Source organism: Carassius carassius, chromosome 5 (genome assembly GCF_963082965.1).
Source record: "Carassius carassius chromosome 5, fCarCar2.1, whole genome shotgun sequence".
Lineage (NCBI taxonomy): Eukaryota > Metazoa > Chordata > Actinopteri > Cypriniformes > Cyprinidae > Carassius > Carassius carassius.
Window position 1 is genome coordinate 27,663,441 of NC_081759.1, and position 13,647 is coordinate 27,677,087.

The 13,647-nt window shown below is 37.0% G+C and overlaps 1 protein-coding gene across 2 annotated transcripts in view; it reads right to left on the reverse strand.

The window, feature by feature from the left end:
* fras1 (Fraser extracellular matrix complex subunit 1) overlaps positions 1-13,647 on the reverse strand; it is a 106,941-nt gene that overhangs the window by 18,255 nt on the left and 75,039 nt on the right. The window contains exons 33-48 of one of the 2 annotated variants that reach the window (XM_059550376.1): positions 13,145-13,259; positions 12,469-12,606; positions 11,807-11,839; positions 9,903-10,034; positions 9,396-9,524; positions 9,052-9,299; positions 8,808-8,959; positions 8,072-8,234; positions 7,849-7,981; positions 7,082-7,263; positions 6,193-6,349; positions 5,415-5,678; positions 4,229-4,417; positions 3,981-4,100; positions 3,688-3,867; positions 2,813-2,937 (exon numbers count right to left, since the gene is read on the reverse strand). In XM_059550376.1, the coding sequence (XP_059406359.1) occupies positions 2,813-2,937; positions 3,688-3,867; positions 3,981-4,100; positions 4,229-4,417; positions 5,415-5,678; positions 6,193-6,349; positions 7,082-7,263; positions 7,849-7,981; positions 8,072-8,234; positions 8,808-8,959; positions 9,052-9,299; positions 9,396-9,524; positions 9,903-10,034; positions 11,807-11,839; positions 12,469-12,606; positions 13,145-13,259 (2,460 nt within the window). Of the gene's footprint in view, positions 1-2,812; positions 2,938-3,687; positions 3,868-3,980; positions 4,101-4,228; positions 4,418-5,414; positions 5,679-6,192; positions 6,350-7,081; positions 7,267-7,848; positions 7,982-8,071; positions 8,235-8,807; positions 8,960-9,051; positions 9,300-9,395; positions 9,525-9,902; positions 10,035-11,806; positions 11,840-12,468; positions 12,607-13,144; positions 13,260-13,647 lie in introns of both variants that reach the window. The other variant, XM_059550375.1, reaches the window with a different exon arrangement.

Here is a 13,647-nt window from a genome sequence, read left to right on the forward strand (position 1 = left end):
TATATATATATGAACAGAATATATATATGAACAGAATAAATAATAATAATAATAATAATAAATGAAATGTAGGAGTCATTGTCTCAATTCATAAAGACCTGTTTCTCAATTAGAATCTTTTGAATTAAAGATTGAATGACAAATACTTTTTTAAAACGGTCAGTAGAGGATATTGCGTTACAAAACATACACGTTAAGATACTTTCGTTTTGATCGCTAACTGTAGAGAGAATGTGTTTATGCCCAAACTATAAACTTTTATCCCAGTACTTCTGTTATCTAAATGATTGTAACACAGAAATAATGTGCGGTTGAAAAGACTGTTTGTGTGTTGCTCTTACTGGATCAGCTGCAGCATGAATGATTCATTAACATGGGCAGCAACAAAACGTGATTCTTACGCCCCACTGACACTCGCGATGTGAAACAGTCATTATAGACATAGCTGAATTGTTGTCATTCAGGAATAAGATTGCGTAGTTGTTCGAATTGAGATCGCCATCTTTAAACGATTAATCATGCTGCTCTAGTGCAAATTATATAAATTGTTTTACAAGGATATTGTCACGCTCTCATGAGATCAGTCGGATCTTGCAAGACACATCAGATCTCATGAGATCTCGTGGCCCACTGGCGTCGAGAGCGTCAAAGTGGCCATAAGTCATTCATTTTCAAATTAGCCGGAGTCCAGCAGCGTCGCGGCGCGACTTTGCCGTTGAGAGCGTTGAGGAGAGTTGAAATCATAGACAGTAAAAGAAAGGTTGTTTTATCCCTCACTATGCTTTTTCAAATATTGGTGGTCTTAGTTTTGTTTTGTTGTGTAATTATAATATAGATAAAATTCCAGCTAAGTTATCTGCTTTCCACAAACAAGTGCTCCTATCTTGGTCATTAATATATAAGCACAATTTTTCTCCGCATCGCTGTTTCATCTGGAATGACAGAAACATTCTTTATAAACACAAATCTCTTTTTTTAAAGAACTGGTTTGACAACGATATTAAATTGATTAGTCAGTTAAAGAAGGAACACTCTTTTCTTATGATGAATTCCTTTCTTATTATAAAATACCAGTCACTCAAAAAGAATTTGCAATGGTTTTTGGTTCAATCCCTTCTGGTACACAAATGCTATTTAGAGGTATTGATGAAGACCATTCTCCAGGTTCAGTATCTTTTGATGTTATTAAATATTATGTTGGTAAAATTTGTTTTTCATCATACCTCAAGAGTAATAATAGAGCTATTCGTACTCTTTTCCAAAAAGAAATTGTTACTGTGCCTTATATCTTGTCTCGCTGGGCCTCCTCATTAAATGGAAATTGTATTTGCTGGAGGAAAGTGTGGTTATTACCACAAAAATATCATCTTAGAAATAAGATTAAAGAAGTTTCTTATAAACTTATTCACAGATTTTATCCAGCAAGTCATTACTTACAAAAATTTAAAAAAGGTATAAATGTAAATTGTACTTTTTGTAATGAATATGAGGAAACTGCCTTGCACTTATTTTGGCACTGTGCATATTCAGTTACACTATGGGGTAAGGTCCAAAAGTTTATTAGGGAGAATATTCAGTGTTTAAAACATTTTTCACTCTTATGGGAAAATATACTTTTTGGTTTAACTGACTATCCTGACGAAAAAGAACAGTGTTTTTATTTAATTTAATTTACTTATTCTGTTGAACAAATTTCACATTCATAAATGTAAATTTAGCAATAAAAACCCAATTTTATGGTTTTGTTAACTGAAATATGTATTTATATTGACAGTATCAGAGACTCTGTGAACAAAAAAGCTGTAAGAACTTTGAAAATTTGTAAATTTTACAATTTGTTTATTTGATTTTATATATGCGTGTATAATACTTTCCTCCCCCTGGCAATTGTTTTGTTTGTTGTAATTTGTATTTCCATCTTTTTCTGTTTCTTTTTTTAACTTTTTTGTTTCTTGATAACATGTTGTATGTTATAATTTTTTCGAATAAAAATAAAAATAAATAAATAAATAAAAAAAATAAAAGAAAGGTTGATATCAAGGCAACTTTATGGTTATGAGCTATGAAGCGGTTGGGCAGCAACCAGTCGGAACATAGAAGTCCGCCGCTTGAGAGGATTCCAGAGAACGCAGCTCCAACCACATTAGTTCCCAAGCACAATGGAGGACAGGTTGATTATTGCTGTTTCGGCTTTGCAATAATCTATGATGTGTCCCTGTTTGCGTACAGGGAAAATAAATTAAAAGTGATACGTGGACCAAGGTGTCTGAGATTGTTCATTTTCCTGGTGAGTTGCTGATGTGCAGTAACGTTATAGGAATAATAATCTAATGATATAATAAATAATAGTACTGTAGTCCCAGTTTACTTTTAAACAAATTTCCCTGATTATACTTACATTAAGTAATGTTTATACTTGATTATATTTACTTAAGTAGCATTTTCAATACAAGACTTTTACTTGCATCAGAGTATTTTTACAGTGCTTTATACATTATTATGTAAAGGATCTTAATACTTCGTCCACAACAATATTTAATGAGGTTAACTTATAACGTTACCCTCCTTGTGGTTAGTCTGCACGAGATCAACAAGCTTGTTTGCTTTGGGGCCACTTTAAATAGAAAATAAGCATTCAATCTACGTCAGAGCATCTGAGCGCTCGCGAATCTTTCTGCAGCGTCGTGAGCAGAGCGGCAAGAGCGATTTTTGATGCCCTCAACGCCGGCGGTGTGAACGCACAGTAATGCATACATTTAGTTACAGACATTTAGACCCCACTGAATGTGTGTGTGTGTGTGTGTGTATGCACCTCATTGCCTCCATCAGATACAATGAAGGTAAAGTCATCAGAGTGTATCTCTTCTTCACTGGTATGAACATACTGAATGTTGCCGGAGGCCATGTCAGCCTGGGTAAACGTGCTGATCCGTGTTCCTGCAACGACATCAAACAGAGAAAAACTCTCCAGTGACCAGCAGCCCAGCACTTCCTATACTGCCTTTGCTTTTAAATAATAATGTAAACTCACTTGCCACCATTAAAAATATCCCACAGGTCAAGTGAAATGAATGAATAAAACATGCACTACCGCAGAACTTCCACTGAATGCAATCCGGCCATCACCAAGAGGGACAGAAAGGAAAATAAAAACTGATCTTCACCCATGAAACCTCCTAACATGATGCCCTGGTAAAGATCTATAGTCTAGATCCCATCTAATGTCCTCAGTCTTCATTTGAACATGATAGTGCTTAGATATAAAACATACTATTTATCTTTCATGCAAGGCCCGAACAATGTGTTGAGTTGTGGCCAGCTTTTATAAATGTAATGCTCTGCTGAACAGCCCATTCAGAACCAGGACTGCAGACTATAAATATATATTATGATCTCTCAGAGTCTTCATATTAAATCTTCTATAGAGACACCAATAACAGTGATGCTGTATGTGTATTTGTGGATGAACAGAGATATATACCTGTATGTACTCTAGCACTGCACTAGACAGTAAGTGTGTGAATATAGGCTATACTGCAATATTGAGTGATACTTACCCAGTGTTCATCTGGGTATTTTACTATACGCTGCTGTGAGTTTGAAGCTGAGTTACTGTTTTGATACGGAATAATTTAGTTCTACTTTTGATTAGTCCCTCCCAACAAAACAAAGGATGTTTGTCTGTACCTGGTTTGCTGGAATGTTCTAGATGGCCAAGCTGAGGCTGTTTGGTGATTCGGTAAATGAGTTCATCTGGTTCACTGTCCTGATCTGTAGATGAGAGCTGCAGTGTTGTGATCTTCTTCAAGGTGTTCTCATCCATAACCAAACCCTTATTAACCACCACTGTGGGAGGACGTCTGTCCTCTGAGAGTAAGAGAGAGAAAGAGAGAGAAAAGATGAGGATGTACTAAAATAACTTTCTTCTAACATACCTGAACTTGAACCTTTCAACGTCCCAAAATCACTTCCTGGCTCACCTAGAACGCTAATGAAGAAAGACTGGTCAATGACTCTGTTTCCCTCGGGATCTTCCAAGTTGAACTTAAAAGAGAAGCTGCCTCCACTTTCTCCCTTTTCATGAATGTATTCCACATGTCCTGACAGATGAGGCACAAAACCACATGAGACAACGCATCTCTGCTTAGAAATTCCCTATGGATGATTATGTATGAGAGAGAGAGAGAGGGAGGGAGAGAGAGGAAGAGACAGCAATGAAGGAAAAAACCTTTGTTGATGTCATCCTGGGTGAAGCTGGTGACAGGTCCTTTGACAGATATCTTGGCCTTGTTTCTGCCCGTATTTAGCAGCAGGGAGCCCATGCTCACGTCTTTAGTAAGGGTGAACCGCAGCTTAAGGTTATCCGAATCTATGTCCGTCCCTTTTAGATGCTGCTCTGTGATCTTAGATGAGGAATCTGCCAGGAGGAATGAGCAATAAAAACAGAAATGATACAGGCATTTAAGTTATTAACATCAACATAATCTAACTAGATATGAAGTGTTTCAGTTGGTACATTGTAAGTAAGATCAGTTTGGACTGGATTACTGCAGTTGCTCTCAGAGTGTAAGGCGCTTCTCTAGTTCACAAAGAAGTCTGGCAGAGAGAGATTATAAATGCATAATGCCATACTTTCGGTCTGGTTCTCATACAAAGCTGTTAAATGGCTTCAGAAGACTTTTATGTGCTTCTTTTATGTGACTTTTATGTGCTTCTCATCCCTCTCCTATTGTGTTCCACAGATGAAAAAATACAGGTTTGAAATGATAGCGAGCTATTCCTCTAAAATGGTTTCTGGAAAGCATTATCAAGCTTTATTATTTATTCATTTATTTCTGGATATTTTTAACAGTCATTATCAATAATTCTAAAGTTTTGTAAAAAAAAAAAAAAAGCATAAAAAAAATATCACTGAACAATTTGGACCAAATGACAAAAAAAAAACATTTCTTACAATGAACAATGTAACTTTTTATTATTTAACAAAGCAGTGAAAACTGAAAGAACAATTGCAATTTTCTGTGTGTTTTTGTCATTCAATAAAAAGTCAATAAACAAATTAAACTAGTTGAATTGCTTGTGTTTTTCCTTATTTTACAAATTCTTTGAACACAAGTAAGCAATAGAAACGTAAATTATTTAGATGCTATTTTCTTTATTATTAACTATTAAGTACAGACATTTGCATATAACGCTGCTCATGGTGAGGGGTTGGGGGAGTAAAGGGACGCATTGGATTTTTAGTTTTAAATGGGAAACACTGGCAACTCATTTTAGAAGCAGTTAAGAAACTAAATATTTATTTTGTACGGAACTGTGTCTGATATAATGACGACTACTAAAAATAAGCAACTTAACCAATCAGGGATGCTTGGAATGTTTGCAAGGACAATATAACTTTGTTGTATCTTGACCTGCTGCAATCTGTAGTCCTCTGTTGATTGTGACTCTAGGGCCTTCTCTCTTCCTAATATCCATGCTGAACTCTAGACGTCCGGTCTCTGTGTTTATGCCATCTGTTATTGAAAACTGGATCTCATCAGTCCCAGAGCCGCGTCCATCTGGGGTGTAGACCAGCAGCTCATCTAGAACATCTTGGTAAGTGAAGGTGGATCCTTGCTGAAGAATCCTGCCATTCTCAAAAGGCTGAGAGTAGAACTGCCTTCTGCGTAGCTTTCCTTTTGAAACACATACAGAAATATTTGCAAAGAAATGAACACTGATGCTACATTCCTTCTCATTTTCAATCAAACGCAGCATAAACACATATAAAATGAACACACATCGCTCTGCTTCCCATTTTAAATAAATGTGCCCTTGACCTCTAATGGTCGCTTGATGTCATTTTTTGTATAACTGCACAGCTGTCATAACACTAACACGGTGACTGTTTTTCAGTTCTGTCAGCTCCATTCCTCACTTGTGACTCCTAATAAAACTGCTGTGAACACCTTGACACACATCCATAAAAGTTTAACCAATGAAGCTCTGTGGGTCGTGGCCTTTCCACTGACTCTCTAGTCAAAAGCAGAGGCACAATGACAAGAACATCAATCAGCCACACAGGAGCCAGTCGGAGCAGTAATGTGGCAAATAATGGATGTTTTCTGAAGGCTGCCCATGAATGAGCGACAGACTGGGGAAATGAGTGGGCATATGAAGAGAAATAGACAGAGAAAGAAAGCCACTGACCGTATGAAGGCTTCTTGATGAGGGTAAGGAGAAGCTCATTTTCAGGTGTGTCCTGGTCCAGCACATTCAGGGAGGAGTTAGTAATGACCACACCAGAGTTCTCCTCCACTTGGATGCTGTTCACTGAGATAATTGGGACTCTGTCCTCCTTGGTGTGCTATAAACAACATCAAATAACATCTCATATATAAACTTGACAAGTCGGGAAAGAAAGACAGGAAAGAGAGGGGAATCTGGACATGATGCAGACTAGCGTTGAATTTGCATCCAGGTGAGCCAGCAGCTCCAACTACTTTTAAGATACTGCCAAATAAAGACAAACCAAAGTACCTTTATTTCATCTAAAGTAACAGCAAAAGGGATTCTAAAAATGTAGTCTGGAAACCATTCATTAAAGAAACACCATCCAGTTTTCTTTTTTTTGGATCGGTACACTAGGGTATGCGTGCAGTGCATGTGATGTAAATACTGTCAATACAATAGCATGGGCATACTGCATGTGCGCAGCCTAATTTTTTTGAATCGTGCATTATTTGTACATACAGCTTGCATATTCCCCTTGATTTTTTTTCGCTAATTTTGTTTGTCCACAAGGTGGCAAAACTAGCTTGGATAAAAAAACACTGAAGACAACAACAACAATAGAGTCCACTTTGACAAGAGTTTATATTGAGGGGGTTAAAAGAAACCCCAAAACTCTTTCTAACATCATCTTTGACGGTTTAGCTACTGGAAACTCAAATACACTGGACAATGAAGAAACCTTTTTAGTGCAAATGTGTTGACAGCCTGTGTTAACACTATCAAATGGACTACACATTCGGCTGTACGCAATAAAGTTTTGTAACAAAATTAATGTATACTTTTGGCTTTAGTGTTTCAATAATACCTGGATGTCTATGTTGATATCAAAAGCCTCAGTTTGACTTGATCCATCACTGATGTAAAAGCTGAAGACATCCTGGTGGATGTTGGCTTGGCGGATGTTTTGAACGTAGAAGATATGGTCTGAGGTGAGGTCTTCTATAGTGAAAGGGATGTCGGGGCTGATCATGCGAGACCCAGCAATCGCTGCTGGACACAAAGCACACATCTTAATGCGCTGAACAAACAACACGTTGTTCTGTAGACTGCATTTTACTTGCAATAACATCTCTGTGCCAAATATCCAAACAGTTGATCTCAGAAACACTTTCTAGACAAAACACAGGAGAGCGACTGTCAGCTGCAAGACAAGAAAGCGCTAATATTTATGAATAAATGGCTGTGAGGACCAAAAACAAACCCAAAATCATGAAAATAAAACAAGTGTTTTCTTAAAGTAGGTACATCAAAGCAGACATCAGAGTTTGCATCTGTTTTGGATGAAAAACTACATTTTGTACAACTGTCCTTGGGTGTTTATGTTCAACCATGATCTGCATCTCCTTTCATCTTCCACACTCAAACAAAAACCTGAACAAAGATGACTGCCTGAATCTGAATTTCACAGATCTACACATCTCTATTACTGCAATGAGCGCTCTCCTAATGAATAAAATTACATCATCAGCAACTGCTGAAAAAAAAAAAAAATCTGCCCTTAAGTGACTGGGAAAAGGAAGCTAACAATCTAAGATACTGTATATTACACAAAGAGACAGCTGAGAGATTTACCTTGTTTTGTGTTCTCAATGAAACCATACTTCGGTGGTTTGATCAGCCACACCAGGAGGTCCTTTCTGGGTGTATCTGGGTCAGATGCAATAATGTGATTGGCTGAGAGCTGGACTCGCCCTCCTTCTTGAACCTATCCACAGGAAACACCGTAAAGAGTCTGGAAAGGTTGAAAGAACCTGATCTAAATCTAGTTGACTGGTGAAGTGGGAATCGTTCTCACCTTAATGCCGCTGCGGACGGTTACAACAGGAGGCTGTCTCTGGGTAGACGTGATGGTGATAGTGAACATCTGGTTCTCCAAACGATTGTTCTTATCATCATAGACGACATAGTGGAAAATGTCAGTGACAGGCTGGTTACCCGTTTCAAAGGATGTAACATACCTTTAAATAAAGAAAAAAAAAACCTGTTTCATATTTCATAATTTCTCAGCAGGGCTCAACAACTACAAGCAATTAAAGAAGCTTGTGTTGATATGCATGTTGAGTCTCCCCAAGCATTTCAACTCGCCACACATTTTACATGCCTCCTTTATATTAAAATTAGCTGAACTAGAAAATGTATTAAATAATTAATTAATTAATAACACATTAATACTGGTAATTATCTAAAAAAACACATTGAGAAGGACCCGGCCACATATTCAAAATAATATGAACATGCAGCAGATTTGTGGTAAAAATGAAAGCAATACTATTTCAATTCAAATGAAAGAGAGCTGCTAAGAATATAAAATACATCTGATGCAGGCAGGATTTTTATAAAACTAAAACCACAAAAACTTAAATAAAATAAACCTGAAATAAAATAAACATAAAAAATAAACTTTGCTAAAACAAAAATGATTAAAACTTTAACAAAAATTACAAAATAAATATAAAAAATAAAATCTAATTTGAAAATATTAATAAGAACTATAAAAGTATCTAAAATAATACTGGATGCAGGATGTTTACCTGATTTTGTGGTTGTTGATGTCTTCCATTGTAAAGGAGGAATATTCACTAAGTTCCTCATGGTCTGTTTCAGCCTTGGTTTTGGTGAGAATCCCATACATCGGTACAGAAACTAACTGCACAACAATGCTCTCATCCGGAGATTTATCATCCTACAAGACATTGACAGTTTCTTTTAAGCATATTGTAATCTACCAGTTTTAACTTTTATTTTCAGTCATAGTCAGAACATGTCATTACTTACCATATAAGCTAACTGTGAACGTCTAATGATGGTGCTGCTCTTTTCCGCCACCTCCATTGACAGCAGGGCCTTAGGGTCGCGTTTTGGTGCATCACCTTTGACCTCTGACACCAAGACCTGCACTGTGATGGAGGTCATGGAGATCCCGTCTGTCACAGAGAAAGTCATGGCGTCCTCCTCAGTGGTGAGACCCGCATGCTCATACTGCAGAACGTTCCTGGTGACGTCACTGGAGGTGAAGGTGTCCCCTGAGGTAAAGGAGAGTTTTGATAAATAAAGCAAATGAAGCCAGAAAATAAGATAAGGGAGAACACACTAGGGAGAACCAAAAATGCTGTACCTACCATTGACCATCTGGACCTGGGAGCCAAGGTCCACTCTCAGGAGGGTCCCGTGTAGGGGCCCCTCCACCAGCTCAAACTCTAGCTCTTCCGGGGCCGTATCAGCATCCGTCACTGCTAACTGTCGTCCACCTATATGACACAGAAAAAAATCAATCTAAAATTAAAAGGCACAAACATTATGTTTGTTGCGCTGACACCTAGTGGTGTGGATGTAGAAAAGGTTTTCAAGAAATGCGATATTTACACTAAAACATGTTTTTTTCAATGCCAAAATGCCAATGCATTAAAAAGTGAGCATTATTTGACTTGGCATGTGATGTGATGACTGCCATCCTAATCACTTTTGAACATGATTTAAAACATTTCAAAAGATCTAATCAGTTCTTTAAGCGTGAAACTTTTTTAATGAGGTGCAACACTTTTTAATGACACTGACTGGGCCTTTAAAATACTTATTCATTCACACTAATTACTTTGTAGCACTTAAGCCGATACACGTGTCCTTACCCACTGGTGCCCTGCCGCCGAGACTGACCTCCAGCACCGGATCCAGAATCTGAAAGACCGGCGGCTGCTGATGATTGGCCAACAGCAGAACAGCAAAATCCATCTCTGGAGTGGTGTGCTCTCCATCAGAAACTGACATAAGAGAGGGAATAGGAATAAGTCATACATGCACAAGAACATTGTTGACCTTCAGGCCAGTTCTGTCTCCTGCACTTCAGCTCAATACAGCACAGATGGATGAATGAAGAATGAATCAGACAGAGAGAGCAAAAGAAAACTGAAAGACCTATGAAAACATCTTACATTATCTCATCCTCCAGAGACTGAGCATTTAATGTACAATACAGGGATAACTTGGTATATACAACTATTCAACATTCCTAATAATATTATTTCTTCATAAATGTCAATTTGATAAAGGTCGAAATCAGTCTTTTAGCTGCTGTAACCTTCAAAGCTCAAGTAGTTGTGTGACAATTTGTAACCATGGTATCCTTGTGTCCTTATTATACTAAACACTTATTGTCTGGGAGGTAGCACTGCATTGATATTCCTGATATTCTGGTGAGGGGTTTGTTCTTAACCTCTAATATTTAGCCTTAACATATTGCTTGACAGTTGACACACTATACTGTATGCAAGACTTTTCCAAACATTGAGTCTGCTTAAACCTGCCCCTGCAAGCTCACATTTATCTGCCTCCACTTTTGAATACGCATGACCAACTCCAACCCATTGCAAAATCAGAACGGGAAATAAATCTTTCACTCGCGTGTGAAATTCTTGTAATTTTGCCCACAAAAATTTGCAGAAATTAAAAAAGGTAAATGTGACTGCACATTTAGCTGTTTTTGTATTTGTTATAAATGTTCTAGTTTAAGCTAGAAATACAAGAAAGGAGTTCCCTTTTGACTTAAAAAATCAGGAATGCTAAAACAGTCATATTTTCATAGTGAATTGTGAATGGTCTTGCCTTTCTTGCATTTATATACAGTAATAATCGATGGCCTCCTTGTCTACTTATTTGAGTGATTCTACTGTGCATCTGAAAACAAAACACAGTTTGAGTGTCAAAACAACTATAGAGTGCTTTTACATTTCCCAAAAGAGGAAAATTAATAAAACAGAACAATAGTGATTTGGTATCAAAAAAGGATAATTCATATTCATTTATGATGATTTTACAAGTAGCAAGAAAAAAAACTTGCACTAACTATTTTTTGTAAGGGTAGAAGCGAAGAGGTTGTTCTCAAAATCAAAGTTTCAATTTACATATTTTAAATGTGAGACAAAACAAAACCTTGTTCCTGTTAGAACAAAGAATAACATCAAAACAGAATATTTAAATTTGATATTGTTAACTTGACATGTTAACAGCTGAGGTGAGATTCTCATTCTCATGTATTATGACAGTGTTCTTGTTTTCTTTCAGTTGAGTATATTAGGTTGGTATTAGTTAGGAATAAAAAGCTCCTTTAGCATCGACTTCTGATCCTAGTGTTCTTCTACAGTCTATTGCTGCTCTCCATCCATTACTAAAATCACTAAAAGGAGTTGGTCTGCCCTACAGTGCCGTTTCCATCCAGACACAGAAGGGCATATGAGAAGTCACAGCTCTGATTCATGGGCACTGCGAGAAGAAGATGGATGCACAATCGTATCCTGCTGTCAGGTGGAATAAAGCATATGGATGGACATCAGAAAGAGAGAGGGAATTATATTCCCTCTTAGGAAGAGAAGGTCCCATAAATAAATAACAGCAACACACCAGGGAACGTGGGATCAGAGGCACAGGGGGATCTGTCTATGGTGTTTCAGAGGAGGAAATGAATTCTGGGTTTGCTGGAAGCATGTAAGGTAAGGGAGAATAAAGCAGAGTAGCCAAAAGTGATTATACTGTATACCTGTGAAATGGAGGCTCACTGATTCTGGTAGACCTGCAGGAATGAAACAGCGTTAGTGGTTACTTTCACAATCAACTGCCAACAAATCACAGTAATTAGAGTGCAGGGTGAGAGGTTATTTCATATTTAAACAGTTAAGCTGGAGAGGTGACTTATGCATCACTAACAATACCTCACAATACCTCAGATGTTGACAGCTCAGAAGCACCAATTAGCATCTGATTAGAACTAAATCAACAGTGTGCTGGCATATTCTCTAATTAGCTTCCCACACAAACTGTACACATTTCAAATTAATGAGCGTGTCATCATACTACTGCGTGCTACTATTGTTACATCTATTGCAGAGCAATGTAACAGACTGCAATTCAAATTTCTAGTTGACTCAAAAGATCTGTAAATGAATGAATTTGAGTGGTTGCATTCAGGTTTGAGATTGGAAGGATTTATTTAACTTAATCAAAGATACAGCAAAAACAGCAACATTGTGAATTATATAACAGATTGTGAATGAAATTTAAAGTGTCTATTTTAATATTTTAACAAGCAATTTATTGCTATGATGGCAAAGCTAAAGTTACTCACTCTTCTTGAGTATCACATAATTCTGTTAATTATTAATTATTAATAATTTTGTTTCATGTAATAATGCAAAGACAAACCTGTAAATGAGTACTGATAAAGCTCCTGAAGGTGGGAAGGGGCTTGTGGGGGTCTGTAGATAATTTTGCCACTGTCTACATCAGCCTGGGTAAAGAGACGCACATGATGGTAAGGTCTATCCATGTGCTCCAGTGTACCTGAAAGAGGAGAGTGACATCATCATATAAATATTAATATTACAGTCAATTCACTATTAGAAGCTTAGAAATTAAATGAAATAGAGATTGTGGGATAAACACTGTGGGACTGAGTTCCTTATGCATCATTTACACATACATCTCAGTGGTGAGGTTTTTATTAAAACAGATGAAGATTAAGCCAGATTCTTTTGCATAAATTAATAAATATTCACGAGGTACGTCACAACCAGCATCTTTTTTTCTATCATTTTTTTCTATTCTGAGAAAAGGTTTATTACTATTCTATGATAGTTGTTTAATCCAAAATAAATGTCTAATCCATGAAAGGATATATCTGTGACACTGAGCAACAACCACATATGAAGTTTCTCATAATGATCCTAGACGTGAAATGTCTCTGCAAGTTTCACCTTTGAAATCCTCTACTCTCTATTTAATGGTACAAAAACGAGAACAAAACAAAACAATCAGGCTTCCATTACGCCTGTATGTGTCCTACTCCTCACCCCTATGACAATAATGGAGGTTTAGTTACCGTGGCCTGAGGTAAGCGCTTTGGTGATGTTGTAGACAAGCTTGTCGCTGGGCGTCTCAGAGTCAGTGAAGGAGAGAGCAGACGGAGATATCACAGTCACACGATCTTCCAGTGCCTGCACACACACACACACACACACACACACAGCCAAAAACATTTGCACTGATGAAGACAAAAAGGAAAAGTTTGGAGATCATATGGATCTCAGAAAGTCAAGTGTTTTTTAATGTTTTTTTAGTCTCTTATGCTCACCAATGATGCATTTATAAAAAAAATAAAAAATAAAAACTATATTGTAATATTATTACATTTTAAAATAACTGTTCCTCCTTATTCCTTCCAACATTTCAGCAACCATTATTACAGTCTTTTTTTTTAAAGAAACCACAATTTAAAGAATTGCATTTATTTAAAATATATATATGTTTAACCATGTAAACAATTAAATGTGTCATTGCGAAATAGAAGTATTAAAGGGATACCTTCACCTACTTAATTTTTAT